Consider the following 16796-nt stretch of genomic DNA (forward strand, 5'->3'; position numbering starts at 1 on the left):
GTGAAGATCCATCTCTCTATTTTTCCTTTTGTCCGCCCTTTTCGAGAAAGTGATTCTTCATTGCAATCCTGGTACACAGCTTATAAAAGCCAAGTTCATGAGCTGAAGCAGGTTATACTGTCTTCACTCTTATTAAACCTCATAAGGTTTTATTGACCATTTTGCCAAGAACAAGAAAGTGTGGTTTTCCCAGTGAGTTTCGTTTGAGATATGTAGTCTATCAAACTGTAAAATCTACAAAATCAAGAAATGGTAACTCTCTCTCTCTCTCTCTCTCTCTCTCCATTGTTGCACGTTGGTTAAAGAAGTAGCAACACCAAGTTGCCTCGGTTTGTGCCTATTCTAAAATATCAAGTGGCCTCTTCAATAAAGGCAGTTTCCTTATCTAGCGGCCACATATGGGTGCTTTAACTTGTCCTTCTGGTCTGCAAGAAGATCAGAGTCTGAACCTGCTTTGATACTCAGCAGGTCCGTATAGTTCTTCTGCTGTTTTGAGGCAAATCTCAACCTCAAAAGCAATGAATTTGTCATCACACCAATTGAGCTCAGACCCATAAGGGCTCCAGCAATTGATGGAGTCAGCATGGTTCCCGTCACTGGCAGCAACATTCCCGCAGCAATTGGAATTCCAACCTGTTCATAAGAGAGAAGAATAGGGTGGGCTGAAAAGAGAACATCAAATGTGAATAGAGGGTGGCACCAAAAATAGCAATCTGCCGTAGAATATTATCGAAGAACAGAATTATGAAAGGGCCCCGAGGACTAAAATGTGCAGACACAGTACAAGAATCAATCACATAGTCTCCCCAGTATAAATTACACCTTTTTGCTGATAATCTCTTTTGGAGAGCTTTACTGGGTCTGTGTGTGTATTTATGTGGTGTAAACGTCTCAGAACTCCACAACTGGAGTAATGGTATGACTAAAAGCATTGATATTCAAGTGTCTGAACCCTATGAGTCTGCCGGTGTCTCTGTAACCCAGGATTGGCAAAATCAAAATAAATGCTTTAGTATTAGCTCCATGACTCAATGCAAGCAATTGTGATCAAGATTGAGAATCAAAACTGACCAACTTTCCAAACTAAAACACAGCACAAGTTTGTTTAAGGGCAAACGAACTTGAACCTTACCATGTTATACCCAAAGGCCCACCACAGATTTTGCTTCACAGTCTTCATGGTTAGTCTACTAAGCTCCAGGGCATCAAGCAACTGCATGGACGTGATATACATAAGTACGTATACAATTGTATCCCAAGTCAGGGATTGGCGGGATCATGCTAACATGATGAAAAATGAATAGATTAGTGACCGTCAAGCATTTATCCTACAACTTACATGCTACTTTAATAAGCAAAAGTATTTGGAGATGCAACCAGGATAAGAGATATGGCGTGAAACTACTATGATCCCTGACCAAAGGCAGAAAATATATAAAGATGCAAAAAAAAAAAAAAAAACACACACACACACACAAGTTCCTTAGCAGGTTAATGCAAACAATTTCAATACATCTTAAAAAAAAAAAAAAACACAATAAGCACAAAAACAAACAGTTAAGATCTTGCCTCCGATAGTTCCGAGCATTTCTAAGGTAAAGACGAGTTTGAAAAACTGTCACATTACACATGCATGAGAATGCAGAATTGTTTGACAATTTGTGCAAAAATCTGATTCAACACAGGCAGATTAATCGAAGTCTTCCACACGAATCTGACAATCAAAAGACTGAAAAAGTAAATCTATCTCAACTAGGAGAGTAAATTGCAAATGATAAACTATATACCTGGGACAATCTGTTGCCCATCAACACAATAGAAGACACCTCACTAGCAGCTCCTACACCTCCACCCATGGCAACTCCTACATGTGAAGAAGCTAAGGCTGCAGCATCATTGATTCCATCACCAACCATAGCCACTATTTTTTTATCCTCTTGAAGTTTCCTTATGAACTTCTTCTTTTCCTCTGGTTTTACTCCACATAGGACCTGCAATCCCAAGCATGTTGTTTGAAATAAAATCTTTGGACATTCATGCAACAACAATTCAAGCTTAAGCACCCACTTCCTCACACACATGCTACTTCCCCTAGATTGAAAAATCGAATGCCAATAAAAAAATGTGATACACTTCCCAAGGAGAAAATTTGAAAGATCCAAGAACAAAGACTTGAACTACTATCAAAGGGTCCTAATGCCATGTCGAGCATATGCAATATTGCAAAAACAAATAAAGCCCATTATTCTCTCACGTATTGAGTAAAAAAAACAAGGATTTCGCACAGTGATTTGAGAGAATGAAAACCAAAGCTTTATTTTCAGCTATAAAATCTTGAACCTCCAAAATTAAACAATTCAGCACTAGTTTCTTCTTTTGAGCTGGTCTTGCTGGGTTTCGTTCTCATTGATTTTCCTTTATAATGCAGACACTACTAATGTGTTCATAGCAGGTCTGTAAGTCCCATTTTGTCTTTGAATTAAAAAACTGTACCTAAAAAGATGAGATTTCATCAACCCAGCGATTTCGGTGTTTATCAATTATGAGGTGGCCAACAGCATAGAAATTAACAAAAGCAGTTTTACCTTTTCCTTCGGGATTCCAACTGCAGACGCAACATATTCTGCAGTAGTCCTTTTGTCCCCAGAAAGCATATAGAGATTGACACCAAGCTTACTCAAGGATTCAATAACATGTTTAGCATCTTCTCTGATCTGATCCTCAAAGTAAATAAGCCCAGCTAGTGTATCATCTACTCCCACATAGACAACTGATTGATTCTTAAGCTCCTCCACTTCTTGAAATGAATTCTGACCAACTCCATGCCTGCAGATTGAAATAGGAATACAACACTGCCAGTGAATCTCACAAAATTACTATACACTGTACTTGAAAACAAATCACAGTTACAGTGGTAGATTAACATCTTCCTTCAAAAGGAACCACTGCGTGCCAGCAAAATGAGGAATGACAACATTCAAACATGTTACCCGCGAACTTAAAGCAGATTGCGCTGCTGATACAAGTCAATGTAATTTGTGCCAATCTACTTCATTGACAATGAAGAGAAACCAATACTTCCATGGTAGATTGGTAGGAAATCATTTTAGTTATTGCAAGGAGCCAGGGAAATAAACACGAGGATAGGAAGGGGGATACTGAGGTCATTCTGTCTCTGGTAAATATAGTATACAAAGTCACCCAATGAGACTAGTAAAGATTCTATTGGCACCAAAAAATGTGGCAGTTTAGTATCTACATTGATATGACACCTAGTAAATTCTAGAGGTATACACTTAAGAGGGAAAATTTTGAGCATCTCCACATCAATCCAAGATCATGCTTGCTGTTTCATTGATAGATGTCTGAGAACTGACCCTTAAAGTTAAAATCCTCAGATAGGGATGAATTGGCTGATATGAACCGAGCTACGAATGAGCTCACTCAAGTGTAGTTCATATGTTAAAGGACCCAAATACAAATCCAATTCATAGGCCCACTTAATTGATGAGCCAATCTTGAACAGTCCGCAGAAGTCGCACACTTGTACAGGTTCGTAAACATGAATCACAAAGATCGTTACCCATTGTTTGTCTTTGTCTTTAGATACATTCTTATCCCTTTTCCAAGACAACCAATAGAAGCATAATTATCTGCGAGCCAACCTGACTAAAAAATAATGTCAAGACCTCGATTACCAAGCTGAAGCAATATTGACACCAAACCAAACCGAGCCTTGTGTCCCAATCTATTGGGGTCGGCTGCATGAATCCTATTTTTCCATTGAGCTCTCTCTGGGGCTACCTCTTCACTTAGATTTTAGTAAGTCCAAGTCCTTTCGTATCACGGCATCCAAAGTCAGTTTAGATCTTTCTCTTCCCCTAGCCCGGTTATCCACTACTATCATGTCACTCTCTACTGCGTCTGTAGGTCTACGATAAATATGTCCGAACCTTAATCTATTTTCTCTCAACTTATCCTATATAGGTACAACTCCTTCCGTCTCATGAATAGTTTCGTTTCTAATTCTATCACTCCTAGTCTTACCACACATCCACCTCAACATCATAGCTACACTTGTCTTACTCACTTGTTGCTTTTTGAAAGGCCAACACTCCGTCCCGTAAAGTATCGCCGGTCCGATAGCAGTTTTGTAAAATTTCCCTTTCAATTTGTTAGGTATCCTTCGATCACACAATACACCCGAAGCGGCTCTCCACTTGAGCCACCCAACTTGGATCCTATGGGTTACATCGTCCATAATCTCTCCATCCTTGCTTAAAATTGAACCTAAATACCTAAAATGCTCACTTTTTGGTATCTCCTGATCCTGAATCCTCACTTCTTTTGTTTGGGCACTTCTATTGTCGCTAAATGCAGCCACAACCAAGTACTTGCAATTTAAGAATTTTTCCTAAGTATTGTGGACTTCATAATGAAGGTTATAAGAAGATTAGCACAAACAATTATTTTCTCCATCTAAAGAAATTCAGCACAGTAACAAAATAACAAGTTAAACTGCCATGTCACTGAAAAAGAACAAAGCCAAGACTCACATACCTTTGAACCCAATCAACTGTCCCAACAGATACCTTTTTATTCTCAATAGTTGCTAAAGCACCAGATCCAGGTTCCTCCATGAATGTTCCATCAACCACCTGCAAATTGAATTTCCTTCGAAAGTTTACCACATGCAAGTAGGGAAAATTTGACATTGTGAAACTTACGGGTTTTACAAGGCACTAAGGCCTATAAATGACCTCTTCAAGAAAACAAAATTAGGTCCTGAAGAATGGAAAAAGCTGAAAAGCTTTGGAAGAGCTCTTGCTCTGTTTCTTCTTATTCTTCTTCTTGTTTCCCCTCTTTCCCTATGATATATCACCGCTCTATTACTCACCAATTATAAAACTGAAAATAAGATCTCAGCTCTCTATCTCATCTCCTTTTTATTTCCACTCTTTCCCTCATTTCTCCAAATGGTTGTCTGCTTCTCTTTTCCTTCACATCTCTTCTCCTCTTATTCGCTTGCCAGATGTCTCACCTCTTCTCCCTTCAATAATTTATCTAAGAACCAGCATATCATTCTAAGTCATTACTTGCCAAAAGGTTTCAAGAAACTACCATGACTCCAAGTGACTGAGGTGTGCAAGTGGAGTTTTCAACTTATCTTCCCTTATTTGCGATAGCAGTGGGGAACGGTGTTTTAGTATCCAATACTAGGAGGCTTGAAGGCATTGAGGTGGTGTACGATGGGAAGGTTGTGGAGGTAGACTCTCCAGTGGTCAGAGCATTTACAAATGCAATAGAATCAACAGTCAGCGCTTTCATTTGTACAATACATACCAAATAAAATATTCCTGAGAAATGACCATGCTGAAACGAAGACAGCAGTCAAGCCTGAGAATGTACCTTCACGTTCTTACAGTTAGCAGCCCGGGCGGCTTCCACAATTGCTTTCCCAATTGGATGAATAGTATTTGATTCAACTCCAGCTGCCAACTTTAGAACCTCCTCTTCCGACAATCTACAATTGGACATTGTCGGCAGGAAACCATCTCAATGTCAAAACTGGATATTGATGCACATTAAATTAACTGAAACAGGTCAACTTTTAACATAGTACATTAGTGACTGAATCCACATGGATAGCTCAATGATTATATAAATGAGCGATGCTTTAAACTGAAGGCTTTGGAATATAAATTTCTAAATAGAAACTGGGTATAAAAGAGAAAAGAAGGATTGGAGCAAGAACATATTTATAGAGCCAATAATATAACCATCCAGTTTCCGAAAAGACAAGATCACAAGATTGGGTTCTGTAGGCACCAGATTGGTTTCCACTTCAATTTGGCACAAGGGATAAATCAATTATGTTAATTTTTATCTTACTCCAGTGGTGGAACACATTTCACAGAAAGAAATCTTACAATAATATTAAATATGATTGGTAAAATATGCTCAGTGGAAACGATATAAGTTATTCCAGAAAACTGTTAAGATTTAACATAACAGAAACTAACAGCAATCTAAATATTAGCAACCAGGAAACTCTTTACTAAATTACCGGAGGGGGAACTCGCATGCCAGAAAACTCGTTTCCGGAGCAAAAGACATGATATTTTTATTGATCCTATTATAAATATCCTACCCAATCTTATGTCGCCTAGGCTTTCTTAGTTCCCCAAATTTCTCGACCACATTTCAGATTTCACGCTTATCAACTATGGGCTTAGTCCAACTTTTAACATAGTTTTTCATTAAATTAACAAAATAACAATTATGTGTCTACTCAACTGTGCATTTTCACTGCCACATGCCCGGGTAACAACCTTTGTCACAACAGGTCTGCCAATTGTCAATGTCCCTGTTTTGTCAAATACTACAGTATCCACCATTGCAAATTTCTCCAAGACATTTCCACCACGCAAAAGCAGACCCCTTGTAGCCCCTAGTGAAGTTCCAACCTGTAAATTTGCTAGATCAATTACTGGTGTTCAAGTACAAGGCAAAAGGCATATAAACTATATCAATGGTTTCACACAATTAAGATTTTTGTTCACGAAGACGTACCAGCACAGCAGTAGGTGTTGCTAGGCCAAGTGCGCATGGACAAGCGACAACCTGCATCCAGAAACCATAGCTTAACAACTGCTAAGCAAAATGTTGGCATGGCTTAAAAGGACACAACAGAAGCATAATGATAAGCAAGCTAACAAACGAGAAATATTTTGCGTTGGTTGTCTCACAAGCTTTTTCGGAACCCGAAATGTGGAGGGTGTTGGATATTTCTAGGTTTGTTCAAAAGCAATAAGACCGATGGATTGCTGCTGATTTCAAAACTGAAGGGCAGGTTTGTGGAGGTTTTGGTTTGGGCGGCAGAAGAGAGACAAGGATTCCTCAAAATGAATTTGGGGAGAGTTGGAATGGAGTTGCTTGGGTATTGACGCATTTTGATCCAGAGTAAGATGAAGGAGTTGCTTTAGGCGCTGGGGATCGTGGATAAAGTTGTGTTGGCAGGCCAGAGGAGAGTTCCGTTGGTACATTGCATTTGGAAGGGGCAGAAAAGGGAGTCTTGCAGGAAAACCTGGTCAAACTTTTCAAGGGGTGACCTTATTTTCAATTGGCAACGAATTGTTTGCAGATGCATTGCAGTATCTATGCTGTTGTTTCGAGGGAAATATTTGGTCATTCCCAATTCCAAGGGTTTCGGCAGTGGCTGATGAGCATCGAGGTAGTGGTGGGTTTCAGCTGGAGTCAAAGACCGAGAGGAGAGCTCACTGGGGCTTTTTTCTATTTCATCCTTCATTCTTCCATTGAAGATGCGAGAATTTTGGAAGAAAAAGGTTGGATATTTTAGGTCAGCAAGTTTTCCAAGATTGTTGGTTGTGGATCATTGTTGCTTAAAGTAAGGGGCTGGTTCGAGAGAGGTATGGGCTAGTGCTATGGGTGTTCCCCTTCACTTAGGGAACTCAGGACTCCAGAGTTTTTCATGCCTATTGTCATGAGTGGAGGCTACATTAAGCTAGATGACAAGACGGCATGTGTTTACAAAGAAGAAGCTCCCATCACCGACTTGTATAAACTTCCATAAGTGGAAACAGAAGCCCACAATTTTCATGTAATATATTGCCTGATTATCATACCAGAACACTGCAGGACAGCTGTAGCGCCAATGAAACTGGACTTCCTTGAAGACAACCTGGTAGAACTTGAGGACCAAAAAGGTTCCAGAACAAAAAAGTGGCAGCAGAGAGTGCCATGACTCCATAAGTGAAGTGCCCAGCCACCTAGTACAGGAGGCAATGTCATTAAAAGGGTCCTGAACATTTCAGAAACAGTAAATGACACTTATCATGACTTTCGCTGCACACAAAGGAGGAACCTGATTTCTCAAAAACTTCTTATTTTGATTCTGTTTGGTCAGACTAAGATTACACAGAAACCTTTTATACAAATCAGGCAAAGTATTGAGGATATAAGTTTGACTTTCTGTTGAACTTTTGGGTGTGAGCCACAATATAAGCAGAGCAACACAAAAGGATATCTTTAGGATAACCTCCCCTAAGCTAAGCTTCAAAATACGATCACCGGTAAAATAGATAAATTAACAAATCAATTTCAATTAAGGAAATAGGGTTTCAAAAACTTCAGAGAGAATATAATGAGGCAAATGTACTCTAAATCAGCTCTCCCGCCCTTTCTTCCCTTCTCCACTGTGGTATTTCCTTGTACACAATTCTTTACAAGAACAACTTAATGCAACAAGATAAATTCAGGCTCAAATCTAAAATTTCCATGCCATATATAGAGCTTTTCTGGATTAAGGGTAGTGGCAACTCTCTAGATTAAAAAAGGTGACTGACTAGGTGTTGAGGTCAGAAATTCAACAAAAGTTTCACTCAAGTTATCAAAATCTTAAATCTTCACTCTCTAATGAATAAAAAGATTACATATGCATATATAGGTTGATGGTCCCTAGGTGTGCTCAAAATTCGCCCCTTGTTCTATTTATTTTCCCAATGTTCTATATCGAAGCAATCACAAGCAAGGTTGTCAAATCATGAATCGAATCGAGAATCAAATTGACCCTTTACCGAATCGTGAATTGAATCGAATCGTGAATCATAAAAATTCAGTTCAATTTTTGAAAATACATTGGAAATTGTATCTACGCACCTACATAATAAACATACATCGTAACATTCAAAAATCTAAGTTTAAATTTATATTAAAGTTTTTCCCCTATAACTAATGGATGATCACATGGTCTAATAGGAAAAACACTTGTACATAATAGGAAAATAAATAGTATAGTAAAATGGATATGTGCATATAGATGTTAAACATTCATTCTAAAAATGAAAGCTTGGCCTCAACGCAATAAAAGTTTGTAGCTTGGTAGGTACGAAACTAAACTAGCTTGTATGACAACATATGTGGGTCGGTTCGAGGCTCTTAGCCTTGTACATGATTTAAAAAAGATCGATTTGTGAGACAACGCATCCATATAGATATCATCCTCAACAATATTCAAAGTTGAGCACATCTATTGACTCATATCATAACAGGATATGAAAACTTACCAAAATAAAATACATAACTCATCAATGTAAGGCATGTTAGTCGTAAAGAACTTTAGAGTGAGTATTTAAAATTTAATAAGAATGAGGAAAAAGGGGTTAACATGCTCCGAATCAAAATAAATACCAATATTAACAAATTTTGCAAATGTGGTTTCATATTCGTCAAAAGCAACATTTATGATAAACCATGATACACCTATAGATTCGTATCGTTTTTGCATGAATCGTGAATCGTACGATTCACCACCGATTCTATATAAACCTTGATTCACCTATAGATTCGTATCGTTTTTGCGTGAATCGTGAATCGAATCGAGAATCGTATCATGAATTGTACGATTTTGACAACCATGATCATGAGTAGCTTATAGTCCTATTTGGGTTGACAGGTTTTTGGTGGCTGACATAGTTGAACTTACAGTTTATAGGGATGACCCAATTTTGGTAAGAAGAAATTACAATGAGAAGAAAGGCTATCGACGCAACCTTTATTTCACCAAAGTAACTTCTTTTAAAAAATAAATTAATATAATAAACAACAAGGTAAACACATAAAAATTAACTACCTTTCATTAATAAGCCTCTATAAAAAGAAAAACTCTGAAATGAGAGACCAGTGTAATTTACTAATTTACCAGGTCACATGCATGATAAAGAAGTGATCAATCTAAGTCCCCCTTCCCTTTTCATCAGTAAAACAATAGGCAACTGGTAATAATTAATAATGACAACAATAAAAGGACCTTATCAGCCAAACGCTGTACAGGAGCTTCTCTACTCTGAGCTTCTTCGACCAAGCGAACAATGTCACCCATGGAAGTCTCGCCACCTGGTCTTTGTACTTCAACAGTGAGCATCCCATTAAGGTTTATAGTTCCTGCTGCAACTTCAGCCTAGATAGACATGCAGTACTATAGTAAGACCAATTGGAAAAAGTAAAACCATGCAATAAGAAACAGTTTCCTGATATTAGATCTGTAACTAAGCAGTAAACCAAATTTGATAGTTTAGTTGTTGTTACCCCTGGTAGTTTGGTCACAGGCAGAGGCTCCCCCGTAAAACTTGACTCATCAATTGCACTTCTACCAGCTCTAACAATTCCATCAGCTGGAACACGGTCCTAAGTAATAGAAGAACAAGTGTCAGGCAATCTATATACTATCCCATACTGTGTACCGGATTCCATGTCATTGCAAAGTATTTCAAACCACAGACAGGGAAGAATTAGCAACCACTAGAACCTTTCCGTTGCACCCTAAATGCCAGCAGAACAAAAGCCTATGGCACGAAAGGTTCAAGATAACTACAAATTCAACCTTCAATGCAAAGCCGAAGCTCAGAACAATATAAACTGTTGGAGACTTCAGAAAAGAGGAACGAAAAAGGAAGGCCAGGATGAGGTAAAAAAAGGACAAATAGAGTCAACTTTACTCACTCCAGGCAGTATAACAATTTGATCTCCAATGGAGAGACTGTTACAAGGAACTTCAACAGTTGAGCTAAACTCTTCTGAATCACCCTTGACCACAAGACGAGCTTTAGATGGTAAAATACTTAACAAGCCTGTCATGTCACTGGTGGCTTTAATTTTAGCCCTCTGCTCAAGATTCCTCCCCAGCAAGACAAATGCTATCAACATGATGGGCTCCTCAAAAAATGATTTCCAGCCCTGCAAGACAAACAAATAGATCAACATCACATGTAGTGTCCCAAATGTCACAGTAACAAATGACTTTTATGTCAAATATTACCAATTGAACTCAAGGAAAAAAAATGAACTCAAGAATATGCATGATTATCAAGCACTGAAGAGTATTAACTAGAACAGTATTCTATAACACAGAGTCTCTAATTTGTATTGATAATTGCGTTTCTAGTACATCTCTCGTATGGCCCAACTTCCCAAGAACACTACACCAAGTTCATAAGAACTTAAATTCAAGATAAGCAACACAAGCTCGTGAGTCAACAGATGCCAACTTTATCTGGACAACCTCTGTTATTACCAAGGCATATACTTTTCCTGATTATGCCGCATAAGCTGCCTTTTCTTCATCATGTAATCTGTTGCACTTACAACCTCATGCCCGTCCATTGACAGCAGCGGATCTAATATCATGGTGCTCCAGAAAATCTTTTGTAAAACCTCTATGAAGGAACAAAGGGCTAACAACCTTTTTATTCCTACTTTTTCCTGTCATCTACTCCTTCTTTCTATCGTAATTCCCTGAACATCCATGACAACTAAGTTCACTAACTATCAAAGTATAATCGTAAAAGCTCCATGAATGTAACTAAAGCAATATGCTCAAAATTTCGCATAATCAAACATCTAATTATGTTTGAATCACCATACCAAAGGTAGGTCACATAAGTAATACCAAAGGGAGACTAGTATTGGTTCTTTCTTTCTGTAGTTTAAAGGATGCAATGGCACTTTAATCATCCAGCCACTGCTTCAGAAGGCCGCATATATCTTCAAAATGAGTGTGAGGTTGAGATTAAGATCTCTGCTACTATAGGAGCCTTTTGCGATCTACAACTTGAAATTTTCAAAGTCACCTTTCATGAATTGAATATCTCAACATTTTGACTGACAAGAGCACCTTCAATTTCTATCTTGTTATGTAATACAACAGCTGGCATATGTGTGATAACCAGAATAATGTCATGGCACTAAAAAGATGGTTATAATTACCAGTTACCAGAGTCATACCAGTTGGGGAATTAAGGCAGCTAATGAGCTGACTGCAAAAGATGATAAAGCACCAAGACCAACTAAGGTATTCATGTTTGGACCTCCCCTAATAAGGCTTTTCAGACCATCAGTAATGAGTTGTCGTCCAGGACCAAGCAATGTTAGCAATGATAAAGAAAGATGGAATCCTGTTGAATGGAAGGCGTGAATCCATGAAGCATTCGCTCCAAATAGATGAGAGACATGGCCAAGGAGGCATACAGCACATAAAGCCCAAGAGACAGCAAGCCCACGACCTTTAAAACAACTGAGGAATTAGTACCACTACATAAGCAAAAGGTGTAATCGGCACATTGTCTCACAAATGTTTGGATGCTATAGCCAAAGCCCCAAACATTTATGCGAAAATGAGAATAAACATTTTCAATATCGAGTAAACAAGTGAAATGAGATGGTTACCACTTTCTTTCAACTGCTTACGCTTTTCATCCATCTTCCTTTCAAATACTTCCAAGAAGTTATCATTCCCAGAATCTGTAAACAAGCAAAGACAACTGTTTTTAAGAGGTCAAACAAGTAAGAGACCTTAAATTCCCAAACAACATAAAGAAGTAAAAGCGTAATAGTTACACTCCAATCAGGATTAAAGCTTTACCTTTCCATAGAATTACAGTATCTCCAGAAATGGATTGACAGGTGGAAGTTTAAGGAAGCTGAAGACATTTTAAAAGAAAAAATAGCTACCAAACTGTACAGAACTTGTTTCCTATGTATGCTCATGCAATGTGATCTTCAAGATACATGAGCATACACAGGCAGATTATATTCTTGCAATTGAAACTCACAAAAACTTTGGATAGATCCTGTTGTACAAAGTGATTGATCAGCAGAGAAAGGCCGTGCTCCATTATGGTTTGTACAAATTGCCAGAAAAATGATAATAAACCGAATACTGTTTCTCAAGATTGGGAGATAGTAACAAGAAAAGATAAAACCAAAAAATCATATGAGAGCTGTTCACTAATACACAAAGTTTCTTACAGTCAACTATCAATACACATTGAAATCTGCCATACAAAACTACTTGAAGAATGGACATCCACAATATGACCAATGATAGCGAACAAATTGCTCGAGTTCAGATCATGGAATGGTAAATCCAAAATAAATGTTATCCATGGGCACGGAAATGCTTCCCTCCAACAAATCCACCACTAGTGGCCGAAGCAACTGACCTACTGATGCAAAGAGGTACTTCATTAACTTTATTTTTGAACCTATCCTTTCACATCTGATCTGACATAGTGGAAACAGAATTCATAAGCAGCAGAACAAGTCCCTGAAATAAAAACCCAATGTCACAGGACATACCATTATTGACTGGTTGATCTTACAAGAAATCCTTTTTCACTTCTATGATGGAATATCTCCTTCAATAGCTCCCTGACCTGCCAATTACCCACCAAGCTACAAGTAAGTTATGTGAAAGCCTGAATGAATCGTGATATCTACTCTGTTCTAGAATCTAGGGGAGGTTATTTAATGACCACAGATTGATACATAATCCCCCTTTTTGAGACAAGGATATGACTTGTCTTAATTCTCATCTACAGCGCATAGGTCTTCTACATCCTCTATTGCTTTGTTACAGTGATAGAATGACTCATTTTTAGTTGTTAAGTTTGTACACTGATGTATTTAAAACAAAGAGTACAAAGAAAGAAGAACACGGCCAAGTAGTTAACTCCTTGCTATTCTAACCGAGAAACCTGGATCATATCAAGGCCACCTTAGACCTTCAACCAAAGGCCCCAATAATTGAAGGCCAAACCCACCATGTATGAATGTAAGGCAACCATTATGCTCCATCATACACCGTATGCCTACCATTTCTACTCTACTAGGCTCGCTAGTTGAGATCCTCAAATAGGGGAACATCCAGAGGGACTCGACCAGAATGTCTATTCTATTGCCCTTTCCATCTAGAAACAAAAGATGTGCATTCTAACTTACGATTCAGTTACTCTCAACAGGTTAGATAAACAAGATATCAAACATTGATAGCAATCCCAACAAGACTACCAACTCATCACCACCTGGGGTGAATTTACAGTGACAAGGTCAGGAGAGCAGATTGTGGAAGGAATCTTGTAAGTCAACCATCTATAGACCAAATGCTATATCTTCATACTTGCAGAACAACAGAGGAATCAAACTCCTACTTATGGACTCCCCCAATATATTAACCGCGTCTAACTCTAACTTATGGACTCCCACAAAATACCCTTTTGCCAAGAAATAAAAACATGTTCTGTAGAACTTGATAGCGTATAAACATTCCTCCACTTAGAGGAACTCACCTAGTCTTCTCGTAGCAAAGTGATTAGACATTAGAGTCCCAAAACTTAGAAAATACATTAATAATCATCTTTAACATTATCATGATGCATTCCAGACATTCAGTGGCAATTTTAGTCTTTGCTTTCCACTATGATTAGAAAAAAGGATAAATCCAATCTCGGAAATCGATAAGTATTTTAGGTAAATGATGATGACAACCATTTGTGACATCCAATAACTATGGTATGCAGCTTGGGCACTCAAAAATATTACACCTAAAAGTTGCTCACCTCGAAGATTTGACTTAAACCCACAACTCGTCAACTGCTTTGCAAGGGTCTCTCCTATGCACTTTTGCCAGTTTGGTACAACCTTGGCCTCAGATACAGGCCATACAATTGCTGTCTCCGTAGCAAGATTAACACTAGCAGAAGAAACTTGTGGCTGCCAAAACAAAACAGAGGACTCTAGTGAGCTGCAGATTATATCTAACAGTGAAGCATATTCCACAAACCACAAGGCTGAATCCATTGTAAATTATAGAGGGTTTGTCATATGGTATAGGCAAAAGCAATGGAATCAAGCTTCACAAGAATTTGTTTTGTGCTAATGAAGGTTTCATCAATGTCCTATAAATTCTAAACAAGTATCAAAATGTCGTAAACGCTTCCCATATGATATGGGAAGAGATCAGTTACCATCTTTCCTGAAGGTTTTACCTTGGTTTGGTCTTAAAACTTTCAAACTTCAACAAAGCCAAACTACAATGAAATGGTGAATGTTAAGCAGGTGGCAAAAAGATTTAGCCTTTATCTAATTTTCTGATACCTGTTTCCATCTTTTGTCGAGTCTAGATTTTAAATCGTGTCATTCTGTTTGAATATGCACTTTCCAACCTTTAGCTTTCATATATAGAGGAATTTTTCATCCATCCAACAGAGAATACAAAATAGTAGAACATGGACGGACAACATCACATATCCTGTACTCGCCTGGCTTTCCAAAATTCTCTTCACACTTGCTGCACATCCCCCGCATGTCATACCCTGAGAGAGAGAGAGAGAGAGAGAGAGAGAGAGAGAGAGAGAGAGAGAGTACAAGCAACAAACTATTACAGCACGAAAAAAACATTTCAGAGAGAAACACACAGAATACCAGGGCTGTAAACTAGCTGAGCCGGCTCATTCAAACTTAGAGATCAGTTCGTTTAGTATAAAGGTATTCTGTATTCAAGCTCGTTTCCTTTACTAAATAAGCCTATGTAAACAAGCCGAGCCGCTACAAATAAGCTGAGTCACAACTTCTTTTTTTTATAGGAAAAAAAATTCCATTCATCATCAACTCAGCTCGATTACTAATGAGCTTAAAACGCTCAAGCTCGGGCGTAAACGAGCTCGAGACTTGAGTTGCATGCAAACAGCTTGGTTCATTTTCAGCCCTATAATAAGTTAATAACCAAAGACATCCTAGAAATGAAGCTCAAAAATGCTTACTCCGACGTCAAGAATTATCACATCAGGCGACAAAGCCGACACCTCTTCAGCCCCCACCGCAACCGAGTCCGGCTTTCCTTCCCGGCCGTCCGACGCCCCATCGCCGCCGCCTCCGCCACTTCCTCCAATCCCTCCCCCGCCGCCGCCGCCGCCGCCAGCGGAGGACTCAAACGAAGCAGCAGAACTCGCAACGCAATCCAAGCGAGACAAACGCCTGAGCGAATTCGACGAACAAGAGACCGCATTAAACGCCCTGGATCTTTGAAACTCGCTGGTCAAGAGTCGTGCGAGTCCGAGAGAAACGAGTTGGCTCCGGAGGCGTTGGGGAGCGGGGCGAGTCGCCGAGAAGTGGCGGTGGAGTCGGTAGAGGAAGAAGGGGTTGGGCGTGGGAGTTAGGGTTTTCGACATTGTTAAGAGCGTTGATGTTGTAGCAGAAAAGGTCGATTCCATTGGAAACTACGGCTTCGATGAGAGAGATGGTGAATTGAAATCAGAATCTCTCTCTTTTATCGCTTTCTCTATCTTTCTGGTTTTCCCAGGCCTCTCGATTCTCAGCCGTTTTTGGTTTGACTGAGCGGGAGCGTAACTGAATTGGGAAGCGCTTCTAAATACACATCCAGTTGTTCTCTCCACGCCCAACAAAAGTCCAAAAGGATTGGCCCGATTGGGTTTCCTGTAGTGCACAGTCGCACTGTAACCGTATGGCCATACATTCTGGCACGAACGACTTAGTTTTAATTCGAGCTCTTATTAATTTGAATTGTTTGTTATTCGGATAAAAATTCGAACCGTCCAAACTAAAAGCAGTTTTTTTCGACTCTACCCGAACAAAATCGACTTGGCCCAACTTATGCAGCTGTAATTAGGTATTGTGAGGTTGTGTGTATAGTTTTCAATGAAGAAAAAATACCACGGGTGGAAGTTCAAGTGGACAAGGCAACCATGTTAAACCCTCCCCGAGTTCTAGTCAACATAGTATCAGATAGTTAGGTTGTAGGGGCCTCGTGTCCACTTGTATTTCGGTGAAGTTTTGGTGACAAATCCCGCAAAGTGATGATGAACTAAATATTTTCTCTGGACAAGTCAATTATGGCTCAAACTCGGGCATTTCAAATCTGGTTGATTCTCCTATGGTGATGCCCAAAAAAGATCAACTATGTGGGTTGCCGCACACCTTTT

General features: G+C 39.0%; 1 protein-coding gene across 1 annotated transcript; it reads right to left on the reverse strand.

Moving 5' to 3' along the window:
- Positions 1 to 38: 38 nt before the first annotated feature.
- LOC131308887 (copper-transporting ATPase PAA1, chloroplastic) lies at positions 39 to 16207 on the reverse strand. The gene is made up of 17 exons (XM_058335932.1): positions 15618 to 16207; positions 15117 to 15170; positions 14415 to 14568; positions 12244 to 12318; positions 11803 to 12080; positions 10522 to 10755; positions 10108 to 10206; positions 9830 to 9979; positions 7647 to 7790; positions 6574 to 6624; positions 6298 to 6467; positions 5410 to 5524; positions 4561 to 4658; positions 2586 to 2826; positions 1788 to 1991; positions 1133 to 1213; positions 39 to 633 (listed from the first exon to the last, which is right to left on the reverse strand). Exons 1-17 carry the CDS (start codon positions 16065 to 16067, stop codon positions 382 to 384), a joined length of 2850 nt encoding a protein of 949 aa, XP_058191915.1. The 5' UTR covers positions 16068 to 16207; the 3' UTR covers positions 39 to 381.
- Positions 16208 to 16796: the final 589 nt, after the last annotated feature.

Source organism: Rhododendron vialii, chromosome 11a (genome assembly GCF_030253575.1).
Source record: "Rhododendron vialii isolate Sample 1 chromosome 11a, ASM3025357v1".
Classification (NCBI taxonomy): domain Eukaryota; kingdom Viridiplantae; phylum Streptophyta; class Magnoliopsida; order Ericales; family Ericaceae; genus Rhododendron; species Rhododendron vialii.